The sequence below is a fragment of the Vespula vulgaris genome, chromosome 10, assembly GCF_905475345.1.
Source record: "Vespula vulgaris chromosome 10, iyVesVulg1.1, whole genome shotgun sequence".
NCBI lineage: Eukaryota > Metazoa > Arthropoda > Insecta > Hymenoptera > Vespidae > Vespula > Vespula vulgaris.
Genome location: NC_066595.1, coordinates 7,497,501 through 7,515,782, shown reverse-complemented (window position 1 = coordinate 7,515,782; position 18,282 = coordinate 7,497,501). Strand labels below are relative to the sequence as shown.

At 39.0% G+C, this 18,282-nt stretch overlaps 1 protein-coding gene across 4 annotated transcripts in view; it reads left to right on the top strand.

Moving 5' to 3' along the window:
• LOC127066931 (sestrin homolog) overlaps positions 1-18,282 on the top strand; it is a 95,429-nt gene that overhangs the window by 844 nt on the left and 76,303 nt on the right. Inside the window, exons 1-5 of one of the 4 annotated variants that reach the window (XM_051001225.1) lie at positions 6,316-6,336; positions 9,370-9,603; positions 9,996-10,511; positions 10,767-11,913; positions 12,447-12,512. In XM_051001225.1, coding sequence (XP_050857182.1) covers positions 10,261-10,511; positions 10,767-11,913; positions 12,447-12,512 — 1,464 coding nt within the window. In that variant the 5' untranslated portion in view covers positions 6,316-6,336; positions 9,370-9,603; positions 9,996-10,260. Of the gene's footprint in view, positions 1-6,315; positions 6,337-9,369; positions 9,604-9,995; positions 10,512-10,766; positions 11,914-12,446; positions 12,513-17,651; positions 17,671-18,282 lie in introns of those variants that run through there. The other 3 variants (XM_051001224.1, XM_051001230.1, XM_051001232.1) reach the window with 3 other exon arrangements.

Here is an 18,282-nt window from a genome sequence, read left to right as displayed (position 1 = left end):
AAATGAGCGTATGGGGAAAAAAAGTGGACGATCGAGTATGATGCGTCTTGAGTATGTCCTCGAGTGTCTTCTCGAAGAATCCGAATAAATATACGCACGCATACACGTTAAAGGAAAAAAAATAAAGGAAGTAAAAAAAAAGAGAGGAAAGAAACGAGATAAAAAAGATTGATAAAAAAAGGGATTAGAGGTTCTAAAGCGGCCAACTCGAACGATATAAAGGACGGAGAACGCTTCACCGTTATCGCTTTGCAAATTGACTCGGTTTCCCGCGAAGCATCGTCGAGGTCACCGCGCCCGGCTGCAGCTGAGCTCTCAGCTGACGAGCGGAGGCTGCGACCGGTTCGCCATATTCCTTCCTTTTTTTAAAGGCCACCCCCTCTTCGCCGCTTTTAAATCGCCTTTCACGTGTCCGCGAGCTTCCACCTACGTCTTTCCCATCTTCTTCGGATCCTCGACCCTTATGTCTTTTTCTAGAAAATCGCATTGTTCATTATCGTCGTCGTCGTCGTTGTCGTCATTGTCGTCATTGTCGTTGTCATTATCGTCGATGTGTCGTCGTCGTCGTCGTGTGAAACCGAGAACTGCCGACTCTCGAGCAAATCCAGTTCCGAAGAGTTTCTTTCTCAGCCCTACGATACAAAGACGTAAACTTGATTTTTCTTTGGACTTGATGACGAAGCCAGAAGAATCGTAATAGAGATAAAAGAAAAAGGAAACAAACGATAGAGACATCGATACATCGTATTTCTATTTTAATTCGTTCAAGGATTTTCAACGATTATCGATTTGCAGTTATTATTGTCTTGGTTTTTTACTTAAAATCGAATACTCATTGTTAGCTTCTAACAGTCAATGAGTAACGAAGGAGAAAGTATTTTGTTTCGAGGCTGCCGATTGTTTTGTGTGAATATCATTGCAAACTTTTATAAATATACGTACAATAGAAATTATGAAATTGATTCAGTCGATTTTACTCAATTCACGAATTATAAAATATATTATAAATACACATACATATATATATATACAATTGTTGCTTGTGTGTGCGTTTGGTACGTGGGTATGTTGCGCTTGTTACACACATATATAAGTAACAATTGTTTTAGATAGGTATAATCATCCATTGATGTTCGATCCAATATCGATGAGATCGTAAAAGGAAGATCTTATTTAAATTACGTAACGCGTCATCCCACTTTCCAGTCGTTCTACAGGCACGATCTTCCGCTCGAGCAATCGTAGCGATCGACAAAGCGTAATAATCGGCTAGAATGTATGCAATTAGCGAGAACTGTGCGCGTAATCCGTCTAAAACACAAAGGCTGCCTCACTGTTCGATTCGGACGAGTAACCGCGAAACGAAAACCACTGGTAACCGTGCTGTCCTCGTCGATCCTATATAATAATTAATTAGTAGATAACACTTGTAATTTGGAATTTATTATCGACTCGTCATTGATATAAACTATCGATATAGATCGACTAAATTATTCGAAGAAGTGATCTAACTTCTTTGCTTGAAAGAAAATTGTAAAAACGCGTAGGCAACCGACGGTGGAATTGCGGTATCCCGGAAAAAATTAATTCCGTCGAGTAAGAAGGAGTAGCGCTTTAGATATTAACGGCATCTTTTTAAACGTAAAACTCTTTAAACGTCCGTGCTAATGTTACAAAAATCTAACGAATTGTTATATATGTATACGTAAAAATAATGGGAAAAACTTACTATAAATATCGTCTATCTTTCATTTCCTTATTGACTACCACATTATATAATATACTTTTACTTTTTCACGAATAATAATATGTAGTTATAATATTTTAATCGTTAATAATATCCGCATGAAAAGAGAGAGAGAGAGAGAGAGAGAGAGAGAGAGAGAGAGAGAAAGAGGAAGAAAAGTTTAGGATGACCGAATCAATTTCGTTTCTATTTCCTGAGATGTTTCATTAAAAAATAATAAAAAGAATTTCCCAAGATTTCTCGTCAATGATCGAGGAAAAATCTTGGAAACGGAAATGAAAAGTAATTTTCTTCTTCGAATCGAATTCGTAGAATCGATCGAATCGTTCTAAGAAGAATCTAATCACTTTACTCGTCCAATCGCTTCGGATCTACGATTCGTCTAAGCTAAATTCGATCGTTCGCGTAGAGAGTCCCTCGCGTAGTAATAAAACGTATCGAGAGATAAATTGGAGCAGGCTGACGAGCAGGACTAAGAATAATCAGAGAGTGCAAGGGAGGTCAAAAGCTATACTCGCGCTCGTCGTTTTCACGCGAAAACGGCACCTGGGCTTTGCTTGAGTCTTTAAATCGACGAAGAAACGTTAAGAACGAGACGCGTACCGTTCTCGAGTGTTAAGAACTCGGTAGAAAACATGCGTTTGGAACGCCGCCAATCAGGAGTTGCTCATCGAGGTCGACTTTGGCCGAGCGTAGTAGACAGCGAGGCGCATCTTCGACAACGTCGTTCTGCGATATCTCGTCTTATCGAATCGATCGAATAATCAATTTTTCTTTCTTTTTAATTTCTAAAGAAAATACCGAGAGAAAATAACAGAGAACTTGGATACAAGCGCGAAATTGAAAGATGTTCTATTTATTTTTTCCCTTCTCCTTTCTCTATCTCTCTCTCGCTCTCGCGAAATTATATAATGATTTATTCGTTCGGAACTCGGAAGGTCTCTAGAGTAGAGTAGAGTCTCAAGAAGTATCTCTAAAGTATCAAAGTATCGCTTTTTAGATTTATTTCAATCTATGATTAGTTTACGGAGTCTTGGCAAGAATCCTTCTTTCCTATCGTATAGAATGTTTCATTTCTAATAAAACAACGAATGTAGGAATTGTGTGTTAAAAATATCGTAAATCTATCTTGTTACATATTAAAGGGTACTTTACGAGGATAGAAAAGCGTAAATGTTCTTTTCGAACATTTTCACGTTTATAGTTTCGGAAAATAGGAACGATATTCGCATATTGTTACATAGACACATGGACATTTATCAAGCATCAGGATCGATCGATCGATTCCTCGAACACGAGATCGGCCTTTATTCTTCGCGCTCGCGTTACATGATTTTACACACAATGAGCGTGAGCCATCGTAGGTGGATACGGGTAATGCGAACGGTACAAGCCATTTAGAGGAGAATTTCTTTTTATCGAGCCGTGGGATCGAGGAGAGTTTATTACCTGGAGGATTCACGTATGCCCGTTAGAAAAAGTCGAGAGACTTAGGCGAAGAGAAAAGGGTTTTGTCTCACGAGGAGTCTCCGTTGTTTTTCTACGGCGAATCCGTTTTCTCGCTGACGTTTCGTAGAAAGGAGCGGCTATAATATCTATTTATCTATATATGAATATATATGTATATATACGTATTATACATACATATATATATATATATATATATATATATATATATGTATATATGTGTATATCTTTCTGTCGATGATTTACATGAGATCTTGGCGAGTGCTCTCGCGATGCAATCGATATGCGCACGTGCACGCAGAGCGTAGGTATATGTATGCAATAAAGCTACGTACGAAAAGAATGTATCTACATACGCGAAGAGATCCCATCGAAAGGTCTTCTTCTTCTTCTTCTTTTTCTTTTTTCATCATATTTTGACAATTAGCAAGATTAGAGATCGACTTTGTATTTATTATTACGTGTCCTCAGTATTCGTAAGTTCGTAAAAAGAAAGAAACTCTTTAGCATAAAACGAAGAAGTTACGATAGTCGATAAATCTGTTTTTTAGAGTTTTACAGAGGTTTTAACAAGAAGTCACGATCGTTGGAACGTCCAACCACTGTAGGTACGTTAACGTTAACGCGAGGATTCGTTAAAATTCATGGAGAGTGCAAATTAACCGTGATGCGTACGACCAGGTGTCCCCATAAACGAGCTCTCCCTGGGAGAATTCGATAAAGAACGTTCTCGCTACGTGACCAAAGCCGCCACGGTTGTTCTGTTCTATTCTATTCTGTTCTGTTCTGTTCTGTTCAGTTCTGTTCTCTTCTGTTCTGTTCTATTCTGCATTACACTCGCGACAAGAGAAGAGAAGAGAAGAGAAGAGAAGAGAAGAGAAGCGTGTCGCGAATCGTACGCATTTGCGTTTAGTTAACTTCATAGAAATGAAAATACATACATATATATATACATATGCTCGTATGTACGTATATATGTATGCATGTGTATATATACATATATATATATATCGCGTATCTCTTGCGATCTCGTTCCTTCCGTGTTTTACGACGTTTTAACGACCGAATGGCCGCCGTCGTTTCACCTAACGACATACCTCCTACGCGACGTTTATCTTTCTATTCGTCTTTCGAATTGTTACTTACTCCTTACTCTACGACTTTTCTAGGTAATTACGACGAAGACATAAAATTACCAACGATGTTTTCCTTTAGCCACGCGAAATCGAATTTATCGTGCGACGACCGTCCCTTTTAAAAAGAATATGATTCATTTGTATGTATGTATCTATCAATATAATAGATACCTCTTCTTACAATACATGAATTAATAAATTTTAATCGGTGATTAGCACGCGCGCCGCCTTGCAACAAAGCCAAGCGTTAATGACGGATTTAACGAGGAGAATTACCGATCGAACGTTAATGTCTATCCTTATTTCAGCACACCTGAAGAAAATCGTTCGGTCTCTCTTTTTCTTTCGAGAGGAGGAGGAGTTGCGGAAAACAACACTGCTCTCCCCGTCTCTTTATCTTTCTATCGTGTTCACGAGCCATGAAGGCACTCCCAGTGGAGGGGGATCTCGTTTGTTTTTTTCTTTTTCTCTTTTTTTTTTCTTTATTTAATTCTCGTTGCAACGTTCGTTACGATTTAGCCAGGAGATATACGCAAGCGATAGAAATCTGCTAAGCATTAAAGCTTTATTAAAGGCCTCTGCTCGAATCGGCGGTCTTGCGAGAAGAACAATAGGTGAGAACCCGATGAGTGAGAGAGAGAGAGAGAGAGAGAGAGAGAGAGAGAGAGAGAGGGGGGAAAGAAAAAGAAGGTTAGAAGGAGGGGACACCTTCGAGGAAGGCGAGCTCAAGTCGCGCGGATTTCTCTCCTTGGCAATCAGGCTCGTATTCCGCGTCTCCCTGAACGTGGCTATCTCGAGCAACGAGCTTGTCTCCTTCCCTTCCCCACCCCCTGCGACCGCCATTACGCTATTATCTGTCTCTGGGTCGTTATATCGCCGGTAAAAGAGCCGACGTTACGTTTTAACGTATGATCAAAGAGTTACCGATCTTAGAAGTTTTAAGTACGCTCTTGCATTCTGAAACGATCGGCACGTTACCTTCTCGAACTCTTCCAGGACTTTAACGTGCGAGGAATATTACAAACGATACGAGCACGCTTCTCTAATGGTTCGATTACTCTCGCACGATGTTGCATCTTTTAACGGGAAACACTCTCCGTAGTGATTTTCAAATCACTTTGACGTTACACGGGCGAACGATGTTACGGAGGTAGGCTCGTCGCGTGCAGCAAATCGTACGCGATTTGAAACAACGTTACAATATATAGCTCGGTGGTTGTCTTCCGACGTGACAGGATGTGCTTTGTTCAAGTATCGAAGCGTTAATAACAGGAATTTTCTCTTTTGGTGTCTTATTACGATCGGTTGATTTCGATCGCTACATCGAGAATGCTCTGTGGTACTCGTTCCAATTCGTTAGACGGGGAAGAGGAAGAGAAAGAGAGAGGAAGAGAGACAGACAGACGGAGAGAAATGACGAAAATTTGTTCTTGCGTGTTTCAAGGTCATAAGCAAGGACGATAGCCGATGCATTCGTCGATCGAGCTTTTCGTCGACGAAGAAACGTTATCGTCGTCCGCGATCGATCCGCGTTCGATTTGATACGTCTTTACGGAGCGTGCACACCGAGAATCGTCTCAATGATACATTTTTTCACGGATAAATTATATCATCATAATCCTTTCCCTTTCAGTCCCTTCGTTTAATTCAATTAACGGGGAAAGGGAGAGCAAGCCTTTTGGCATCTTCGAGTAACAGCTTTATCGAATCGGCCGATGTTCGACTAGACGTATAGGTCCGCCGTATATTGGGAATGCGAGTCAACGCGTCCAAGCGGTAGCACGTTGCGGCATAAATAATTCATAACGAAGCATCGCGTCACGTGAACGTGAACACCGAGCGAGGGTTTAGGTTTGCTATTATAAATATTTAGAATAGCTGAGAGAATCTTCCCTCTTTTCCGTTAGTTCATTTCTTTTTCTTAGATTTCATCCCTTTTTCTCTGGTGGCCTACTGTCGTCAAGCCGACATCGACCGGCACGGAACGTATGTACTTTACTTATGTATCTAACTACTTGCTTATAGATTATCTTTTCCGTGGCATTTGAGAAAACATGACGAATAATAGAGAAAGAGAGAAAGAGGGAGTGAAGAGAGGGGCGGGAGTTCCTTAGCTTCCGTTTTTAGCATCGATCGATCCATGTCAAGTTCGTTAATATCTTCCTATATATTCGATCGATCATTATTCGCGAGCCAGTTTACGGATCTTGATTTTTGTAGGGTCTTATACGATCGAGCGTGGAGGGAAAGAGGTAGTCGCATAGGTCGTGACCGGTCGGTCGATTCCGAAAACGAATTGGTTCGGGTCGATGAAACGACGCTTCGTTGTCTCTTTCGAGTAGCGTGCGGCCATGCTCGCGAGCCTCGGACATCCAGAGGACGTCGAACTCGTGTCGACGTGTTTTGCGAAAAGAAGACGCGTATCGCTTAGGAGACGAAAGCGAACGAACGAACGAACGAATGAACGAACGAACGAACGGTCGCGTACGAACGACTTAGCTCTTTCCTTTCATGGAAAACCTGAGAACTCGAGGTGAATTATCGCGAAACAACCGGGATGGCCGATGGAGGACGATCGTTTCCACGTTTACGCAATAGGAAAGCGCGTACCGGGCACGCGTGAGCGGGTTTACGTAATCGAACAGAACCTCCGTGCGATTTTCTTTTATCGATCTCTCTAAACTCGTCGGGAATCGTTCGAACGAAGAGGACTGTCTCTCCTTCGCGAGAGAGAAAGATCGAGAAAGATGGATATATCAAAGAGAAAAGGACGAAGAAATGCTTGATCTCATTCGAGTCGGAGTCGGCAGAGCGTGACGAGTCGAACGTGAACTCGCTCATTCCGTAACCTTAATAACCTTGACCTAGGTTCTCGCTCTCTCGTTCTTTCTCTCTTTCTCTCTCTCTTTTTCTTTCTCTCTTTCTCTCGAGGGGGGGGGGTCCATCAATCAGGGAGAAGACCAGCAGTACTACGATATCGATCGATTGCGCAACTGCCGCGACGAAACGACTATTTCTATTTTCATACCGTCCCACGATATACTATTCGCTTGCTCGGTATCGACTATTTTTTATATTAGCTGTTAAGTGTGTATATAATTATCGGAGAGAACATTGACGACGATCTTATCTTATAATTTATTTCGATTACTTACTGTAGGTAGCACCTTGAAAGAGCATATGATATAGCGTCTGTATCTATCCAACGTGTATCTTCGAGGAGATCATAGAGAAGGAGAGAGAGAGGGGGAGAGAGAGAGAGAGAGAGAGAGAGAGAGAGAGAGAGGATTTCGTTGGCCTGGAACTTGGCTGGCTTCGACTTGAGAAAGTAGGTCAAGTTCGTAGGAGTGCATCTTCCTTCGTCGAATACTACTTTCCACGTAAATCGTTGAGCGAGCTTCGAAACGGGTGACAGTACTTTAGGGGCTTGACTTCGAATATTTTCGAGTTAACCCCTTTCGGTACGTTGCATTTTCCGAACGAGCGTTGAATCTACGAGTTGAGTATTAACTTCTTTTTTTTTTTTTTACATTCTTCTTTCGTTTAATATTAAAGCGTGGATTAGAAACGACAATGGCGAATATTCGGATCGAAACTATAGAAAAGTTATCGTAAAGGACATAAATATCGATCGTTATTATATAGAAAGGTAGACAATGTAAACGTAGACGAAAGGAGAATGTCTCGGAAACGTTCTGGGGAAACTAATTAGCGAGAAACTCATCTCCGCTGACACGTACGCTTTCCTCCGCAAATTATTACGTATTTTCTCGTTCGAGGGAGAAAGATTCCTGACCTGGAAAGAGGCTCGCCTCGGAAGAACGAGTAAATTAACCGTAAGGTTTCCGATTCGTACGGTCCCAGAGTTGTCAGGCGATCGTTACACGTTCTACGTACGTATGTACATACATACATATATATATATACATACATACATACATACATACGTACGTTCGTACGTACATACATACATATGTACATATGCTTTGTGTGACAAGTGGAAGTTCGCGAAGTATCGTCGTTATGCTTCGAGAGTCTCTAACGTCTTCGTCGTCTGATAAGCTCTTATCCTTTACAAAATATTCTCGTATGTCGAAGTTATCGTTCGTGGTACGCGTTTAATGCAACAACACGCACGAGATCATAATAAATTTTGTAAACTGTGCGTGAGCGTTTTGCCCTACAGCTTGTTGCGATTACGTTATTTCGCGTTGCGTGTCCATTATCGTAAATTTACTTCTTTACAGTCCGAGACTGCGTCGTATAGACTCTCTTTTCTTTTCGTACTTTTTTCTCTCTCTCTCTCTCTTTTTTTTCTTTCTTTTTCTTCTTCTTTTATTTTTTTGTTGTTATTATTTTCTTTCTTTCTCTCTCTCTTTTTTTTTCTTTTTTTTTTCTTTTTCGTTTCTTTCAAGCATTCTCGCACGCATCAACATCTCGATAACATCGTCGTTTTCTTTGCCAGGTTGTTTGCACAATGATTATTACAGTTCGACGGTTTTCTCCTTCTCTCTTTCGATTTGAAATAATAAGCTGAATTAAGAGAAATGCGATCGTTAGCAAATCGATATACGTAATCGGCTTTGTGCCTTCATAAGATTACATAACAATAACTAATTAAATGCTGTCCGCGTTGTCTCAAGTATATAGACGTAGTCGTTTTCATTAAATTCAACTATACCAGGCCCTTCGACTTCGTTAATTTTCAAGTTCCCTAGCGATCAGAATCGAATTATATACTTTTTCGATCGCGTTGCATAACCTTCGATGAACGATAAAATCGATACACTGTGCGATTTTCTCTCGCGGCGAAGCGTTTCCGTGTCCGAGTACAACGTTACCTCATCGATGGATTATCTTTCCCTCTATCCTCCGTTAAATTAATTAACGCAGAGTATAGCGATCCTTAATCTCGCTTCAAACTTTTTATTATTCATTATCTTGTATTCCTGTATTATACATTCGTGTATTGTACTGATCTTGCACTCTTTTTTTTCTGTTCTTTTTTTTTTGTTATAGGTGTCAAATGGATTAATCAACGCGCAACAGATCCGATCGTTTTCGTGACAGAAACTCTCAAATTGGCGAGGACAACCATTTCGCGACGTAACGATGTAAAGAAAAAATGTAACTCGTCGTTTTGAAGAGAGAACAGCAAGAGGAAGACAGCAAAGAGAAAGAAAGAAAGAAAGAAAGAAAGAAAGAGAAAGAGAGAAAAAGAGAGAAAGAAAAAAACAAAAAAGAGAAAAAAAGGTTCGTAAACGACATCGTTGGTGAGTCGATCGAGAAAGGAATCGATAGATCGATGGTTAAATACTCTGTTACTTTTCAAAGTCGGTAAAATCTTTCCCGGAGGAGAAACGAATTTTACGGTCGATTCTCACAGCAAAACGCGACGAAACGAGCGTAATTACGAGTGGATAGTATAAACCTTTTGTACGCCTTCCTTCTTTCTTTTTTTTTTATTTATTTTGTTCCCCTCCCTCTGTTTTTCGCGAAGCAAGCTCCCGTGGCGTAAACTGGTACACTCGTAAGCGTATTTCAAAGGACCGATTCGTTCGATCGTCGCAAAAGTATAAGATCGATAATCCGTCGGTAAACATATTTGAGATTTTGTCGAATTTTGCGAAATTTTTCCTTTGCAGTTTCGTAGCCGTTTCGTTTTTGGTTTGGAGAAGGAAGGAGAAGAAAGGGGGAGAGAGAGAGAGAGAGAGAGAGAGAGAGAGGGAGAGAAAGAAAGAGAGAAAGAGAGAGAGGGGAGAATTATCGAGAGTAACTCGAGCCGTCTGGAGTATTCGTCCTTAGATTAAAGTCGAGCTCGTTCGATATTCGAACGTATTCTTGAAAGATTTGCTTTCGAGAGCAAAGAGAAAGAGAAAGAGAAAGAGAAAGAGAAAGATTCTAACCAAGATGTACAGCGATCCGAATATTTGTGGGATTGGTGGAGCGTCGACGAAGGGAGACGAGGTCGAATTGGTGAGCAGGTTTCTGGCACCTCTTTGCGCGAGGGACGAAGCAGCGAGGAACATTGCTTTGGCGGCTGCCAGGAGTACGGTCGAGGGATGGCTCGGAGGTGTTGGGAGTCCGAATCAATGGGAGGAAACTACCGGTGCGATGAAGGACAATGTCGCTTCCGGAAAGTTCAAGGGTCAGGATGGAAGGTGAGTGAAATATCTTGGTAAATAATATCGTTCGGTATTCCGGCGAAACTTGGAGAAAGTTATTACTAGCGTAAAATCGCTCGTAAAATCGACGATTTTAGAAAGAGAGTTTTCGATCATACGTTATCGATTTTACCGTCGGATAACGGATCGTTTTAGTTAAAGGATCGTAGTAGTTACAGTTGTTGTATTTAAGTTTCCTCGGAGCATAGCTGAGCTCGTAATAAGAAAGTACTCGTCTTCTGTGTCGAAAAGGTACGACATGAGCATCGAGCGTTCACCCTCGAAATCGACTCCGAAGAACGTAGAGGAACAAGTGGCATCTCCGGATACCTTCAGAAGCGACTGCTTCTTTCCGCAAAGTGTTACGGAAAATCCTGCTTTTCCGGAGGACGGTGGCTCCGAAACTGCGGAAAGATATCCCTCGGGTTCGTTCGATTGCGTCGATGGCCGTCTGGGTTCGAACGAAAGTTCGAGCTTCGGGACACCGGTCGAAAGAAGAAGATACATGGGCGGTGATTCTGCGGACGGGAACAGATCGGGTCGTTCTACTTCTTCGGACGAGGGGAAGGGTTTCAGGATCGAACAATTGCCTGGCAAGTGTCGCAGGTTCAAGGACGGGAGTGAGAGCCGTTTCGGTTCTAGCTGCGACAGCGATAGAAAGTATTTGATCTCGTCGTCGAACGAGAGGTTGAACGAGTTCAGCCAAGAGGATAGGATACCGAGAACAAAGAATTATATCAAGGTGAAGGGAGCGAAGCAAAGACAGCCGGAGGAGGACGAGTTGGATTTGGACACTAGGATCTACGGGAAGAGTCCAAAGTTCGACGAGAATCTTGGGAATGCCTTCTTCGATCGTAGGAACGTTAATTTCCGTTCTAAGAGCAGCGATCTTCTCGAGCGAAGGTATCGAGACGAAACGGATATCACAGGGAGATCGCGCGAAAGAGTCGTTTTCAATACACTCGACGGATTTGAAAACGAGAATGCGAACGAAACTTATCGCGAAAATGAGGTACTCGTTGAGGACGCGAATCTTGAAAATTCGGAGGACGATCTCGAGGATGGCCGTGCTAGTTGGCGAAGGTACGAACAGGACCAGGATTGTCTTAGGAAGAGCGACGAGAGAAAGTTCAGCGCCGGTCAAATAAAAAGACCTCTCTCGCAGGACGAAGACGTTTCGTCGAAGAGCGGCAGAGTCCTCGATAGTCCCGAGGTTACTCCTGGCGATGTAGGGAGGATGCTTAATCTTGGAAATGCACTCGATGGCCCGAGGCAAACTCAAGCGAACAAGTATCTCAGCCTGGTGACGCTTCATCTACCAGTGATACTCAGGCTCAGCGTTAATTGTCCTTTTCAGAACGTCAGGATAAAATGCGCTGAGATACTGGAAATGGTCAAGGTAAGTTTTCTTTGTCTCTACGTATTATCCTATGTACCTATATCTCCCTTTAATAATCGATCGATCTTTATACTCTAGTTTAATATTCTTTTCAATGTCCGATACTCTCGTCTTTAAAGCGGGTAAGCGTCAAAACGGGACATAGCGGGACGTTATATAAATGGAGCAGCTTTCCGTGGTTATTTGGGAACACTCACCGAACTTTGTTCTAAAAATATCTTCCTATTTTGTCGCCAAAACGGCCTACCGTTACAAACCGCGATCGTCGACGTTTTATTACCACCGTGAATTGCTCTTGAAAAATAAGAACGGAAACGTGAGAGTCGATAAAAGCTTGCACGGAAAGTATACATATGTGTTTGAAAGGAAAGCTTCGCAACTACGTGGTCCTCGTACCCACGACCCTGAGAATAAGAGTCTCATGCTCTACCGACCGAGCCAGCCAAGCTTACAAGAAGTCGATATAATTCTAAGATTTTCAATGATATATCTTCGATATTTGATTGTATCTTTCTTTTTTTTTTCTTTTACAGGATAGAGGATTACCAGTACCAGAACCGGCCTTCGATGGACCTAGTGCCTTCGTTCCCACCTCCGAGGTAAGTCGTTTGCATAATACGCGAATGCATTCCTTTTTCTTTTTCATTTTTTTTTCATTTTTTTTTCTTTTTTTTACAACGATAGTATCTTCTGCTTTCTTTTTAAACACCAGATTTGCGAGACGTACGAGTGAACGACAGATATTGGTCTAATTTTATGAAAGATGAATTTGATGATACTGATAAGAACGATTTTTTATAGTTTCTAATTTACATTTAACTTCTTATGATAATCCGGAAACAATTGTTACATTTTATGGGAAAAAAAATCAAATGCAGTGAAATTAATGTTCGTTCGAAACAAATACAAATTGGCTATCTTTGAATGGTGCCGATAATCGTTACTCATCTATAGTTGTACGTGAAAAGGAACCAATGATTGGTCGTCGCGCGAACGAGGGAGTGCATAGCTTCGTATTTATTTGTCCCCTGGTAACCTTCAATTTAGTTTAATTAAGAGCAATTAAGGACTCTTGTCCGTGCGAGCTCCCATAACACTTTGAAGTTGCTAATTGTAGGAGTCTTTCCGATTGTACTTCGTCAAATTATCCGATTGCATAGAAATTCATTTTTTTTCTTTTTTTCTTTTCTTCTTTTTTTTTTTATACAATTTTTCTCATAAATCTTTTATTAATCATTATCGATATTTTATTCGATTAAAATGTCATGTATCTAATAGTATAGCATATAGAAAACTTACAGATATGTTTCAATATCCTTTAAAATGATAATGAGCATAGATGTGGTTAATTAATATGATATATTATTTAAAAAGGATGATTTAAATATTTTTTTATAGCATCGTAAAAACTCGAAGAAAGTAATTATTACGAATGAGTAGCAAAACGAATATTTTTTTTATAGGTATTTTAATTATTTATCGATATAATCAACTTGCTGGAAAAGAAAAAAAAAAAGGAAAATTAGACGCATCGTTGAATTTGTGTTCTAGAGTGCGCCATGTTCCCGCCATGACTTGAACCATAGACCACGTCGGTAATTCAGTTTTTTAGACTATAGAAAGTCGTTCAAGATGCGACGTCTGTTCGTGTACCTCATGCGGACGATAAAACGTTAGTTTGTAGATCGTACAGATGGCGGTCTCGTTCAGTTACAATCGATTTGCATAGATGACTATAATTGTTTTTTAAATTATTATTACGAATCTTTATTATTATAATTATTCGATGAAAAATACATTTCTATAGCAGAGATTTTGTATATAAATATCTATAAAGAATATTTGAAGTTTTTCAATAGAAATGCAATTAGCAAAGAATCTTTTTAAACGAAAGAATATTTTTTGAAAAAAATCACTTAATATCGAATACCTATGTCGTAAATAAATTTCTATAGTCCTTCGTTATTCGATACGTTATTTATAAGATAAACAACGTTCGACATATCGTTTAGATTGGTTGGTATAGGCAACGTATCGTTTTACAAAGATTAGTCACTCTTGCGTGCAAGTTACGGGAAAAACAGGTTCTTTAAGCCATTTTTATTTTATTACTATTTCAGGAAGGTCGTAGTATTAATCGTTATCGCGAAGTTACATATCGTATAATAGACCGCATAATCTCATTTCACTGCTTGTTTTTAGAAAGAAGATACAGTTGCTTGCGTTTATTTACGAAGCAAATCTCCGGTAAAAGTCCTTTTATGACACCATTTTCGTATCAGTTGGTAAAATAAAAAAAAAATATAAATAAATAAAAAAAGTAAAAAAAAAAAATAAAAATAAAAAATAAGGATATCCGATATATTAATAAAATTATCGTATTTCATATACATGCATATATCACGAGATACTTTTATAAAATTTGAATCTCGCAAATCTGGTTTATAGATACGATCTTCGTATTTTTTCAACGAGTTTTATAAGTATTGACGAACTATAATGTTTATGAAGTAATACGGACTACGATTGATCGTGGAAAAACTCAATGAATTTTCATAATCTCGTCAAAGTTTTTTGATGAAGTTATTTCGTTATCTTTTATATATATATATATATTTATATATATATATATAATATGTATGTGTGTGTATATATATATATATATGTATGTATATATTTTTTTATATCGTCGAATTGGTGATCGTCGAAATGTATCGGTTTTGTTACTCACATCGACGGAAAGAATATCTACGAAATGGTTGATAAAAAGGTAAGTAAATATGAAATATTATATACGTTAGATTACATGAAATATTATGAGATTAAATTAAATCTATATTTTTCAAGAGAAGATTATCGCTCAAAATTGAGAAAACAGATTACAGTCGAAGGTATGCTCGGAATGTTTGTAGGAAAAATTTTTAATAAGTTGTCATTCTTTAAATAACTAAAGCGATTTTCTTATCCTTTTTTCGATCGTGAGATTAGCGAACAGTAAATCTTAAGAGGCTACTGCTCGTACTTCACAAATCGACTTAAATTTCCAGTAGGTATGTCGTATAAAACCGATGGTGTTCGTCTCGCTTGGACGATCGAAGTTCGCGAGGTTTGTAAGAGAAATGGAACAGAAAGAGGGTGGAAAGGAAGGAGGGAGGGACGTAAGTGAGAAATAGCGGAATCATAGGGCATGTTAGGGGTAGAGAAAGAGAGAGAAAGAGGAGGGAGGTTAAGAGAAGATTCGGAGAAGGGAGAGAAGAAGTTAAAGGGAATCGTGCTTGGGTCAATGCAAGTAACAGCTAGCTCCAGCGGCCGCAAGTGGCTTTAAGTGGCTCGTATACAAGCTCCATTAAAGGTCTAATTGAATCTCTTTCTATCCATGCTTCTTCTACCTCTCCTCATTCTACGTCTCTCCCTCCCCCCTTCTCTCTCTCTCTTTTCGTTCCTCTTATTCCTCTCACTTTTTATTCTATTTTTTTTTTGCGCCAGACTCTCTTGATATTTCTGAATGTTTCGATTCTTGTAACTTAGTTTTTTTTCTTTCTTTTTTGTTCTAGTTATTTTTTTTTCTTTTTCTTTTTTCTTTTATGAATCCCATTCGTTATTTATGCATTTCAACTACGTATTCTAGATTACGTTCGTCGTCAACCAGAAAGATTTTCAATGTATTCAACGATGAGGATCTTTTTATACTCCGATGATTTCGTGCACGCGAACGAATAGAAAATATGCTAGAGATTAGATTATATAGAGACGATCAGAGAATAATGAAATTTGTCATGTAAATATTTCGCTATATTTTACGTATATGTTTCTATCGTAAATATTGTTAATGCGTTTATAAGAGTTTGTAGGTTTCGAAACAATTTTCGTATCAGTTTACTCGTATAGTCATTATATAAGTTTTTCGAGAGTTTTTAATTATCTCCATTCGTTCTTCGTTTAATCTCAAGTATTTAATTCGTAATAATTTTATAGCGTTATTCGTGCTCTTTTTTTTTTCTTCTTTTATTTATCATGAAGTACATTTTAGAAGAGAGAACGGGATGGTCGAGGTTCATCGCAACCGAGTTTACATACGTACGTGTGTTCTCGACAGTTACACGCTGCATTCTCATGCGCCGTGATTTCGCGGTAGTTAAATGAAACGAGTATGCGAGCCACGAAAATAAATTTTCCTTTTTTTCTTTTCCTCCCCTTTTTTTTTTACAGATAAACATACATTATATGGAATATATAATAATAATGAGAGAAGAAAAAATAGATCCAAAAAGTTGATAATTCGGATGAGAAGAATGATAGAGACAAGAAAAAATAGAAGAAAGTAGAGACTTTGATTTTTATTTTAGTTAGAGAACACTTAAGTACACTTTATCTTAAAGCTGTAGAGTTTCCACGTCATTGATTTAACTCAGGAACACGTTATGGATAATCCCTCGCTCGATTTCTTACAATTTTCGTTTTTTACGTCGCGATTTATTTCGAGTCCGACTTCTCATTGCAAATCATCATCGAACTTTGTTCGGTGTCATACGTACATGACATATATATCTACTTCATTGTTCTTCAAAAAATCCAACGTGCAATTCAAATTAATGTTTGTGGGTTTTTACACTTCTTTGTGATATCAAAAGTCATTTATAATTCGGTGACCGGTTCTGTATGTTTCGTTATGCTAATGATAAAAACACGATACGAGTAAACATTTGAATTGCATATTTTTTTGCGAAGCATACGAATCTAAAAGGTCATATTTCCTTTCCTTCTTTTTTTCTTCTTTTCTTTTTAACGTATTATCATAAGAAAAAAGAAGAGGCGAACTTTCATTAACGTATCACAATAATACTCGGTAAGATTTATTTGAAAATTATATACGCGCTAACGTTTCTCGTATAACATTGTTCGTGATTAAAAGCTTTAAAACGATAGGGTAGGTGTTTTAAGTAGTTCGTGCTTTCTCCACCGTGCAAAATGGGAGACTAGGCGGCAATTGCACGGTTGTTGCTTGTTTCTGACGTGCTCCAGATGGTAATAATAACTCATCGAGCACACGTCGCGGTTTTCACGTTATCTGAAACTAGAAACATCAGCGTGCGAAATATAATCGCGTGTTTTATGTAAGCTATATTTCCCTCTCTCTTCTTTTTATTTGTCTTCTCCCTTTCCTCCTCCTCCCCCTTCTCCTTCTTCTTCTTCTTCTTCTTCGTCTCCTTCTCCTCTTCGCGTATACACGATAAACACATACACAAAGCAAATCTTCTTCAGAATTCGTATTTGTTATCTTTATCGACGATCCTTTTTCCCTCCTCTATAGATACGTTCCACTTATTTTTCATATATTACTTATCGTAAGTCATTCGTTATATCCTCGAAATTCGTCATAGCAAAAGTTAGAAATTCATTTACATATTAGAGTCGTTGTAGTAAGCTTTTCCTTACGATCTTTAATACATATGTTTTATGGAAAATAGGTGAAAAACAAGCTACGGTGAAGGTAGTCCTTTAGGATCTTATCGAAACGTAAGCTTTTTCTCGTTCAGCGTAGTCAGCGTCTTTTCGATCGTACGTTTCATCCTCGTTACGGGAACAACAACTACGTTGTTTATCTCGTAGAAGAATTTTCTAGCATAGCCAAGCTCAAAGCAGTCGTCTGTCGATATGCATGCAAAGTATTACGAGCTACTGTAATTCCTTGTGTATCTCGATGGAAACTTTACTTTGAACGCAAATTACGTTTTCATCCGCTAGACGACGATGCCGGTACGTACTTACTACTCTCCATATTTTCACGTTCGTTGAGATAATCCAACGGGCTTTAAGGAAAGCCTTGAATCTTTTATCTCGGCAACGACCTTTTTCTTTTTCACCCAAATAAAATATTCATTCTCGTAATGTGGATGTCCGAAAGTGACAAGAAAATATATCGAGAAAATATACGCTGTAAAAATAAGGTTCACCGTGTATAAGATCGAATAAAGGTAACGAAATGTCGTGTCTCGTTTTATCGAATGCAAGGTCGACAGAATTTTATGAAATGTGATCTTTCTCTCTCTCTCTCTCTCTCTCTCTCTCTCTCTCTCTTTCTCTCTCTCTGTTTATGAGTAGGATGTTTCGCAGCCATTTATCTACGTATGTACATGTATACGTACATCTACATGTATTACTTCATTGCATAGTATTAGTGCTTCGACGGTCGATACTCATTTCCGAATGCAACTCGCGCATCGATCATAAGTGCACTCTGATGCATGATTACAGTTTTTTTCTTTTTTTTTCTCCCTCTTTCCTCTCAAGGTCGTCCTATTACGTTTTAAATTTTAAATCAAGGGATATCGATCTCCTACCAACGATGTATTTTTACAATTTCTTTCG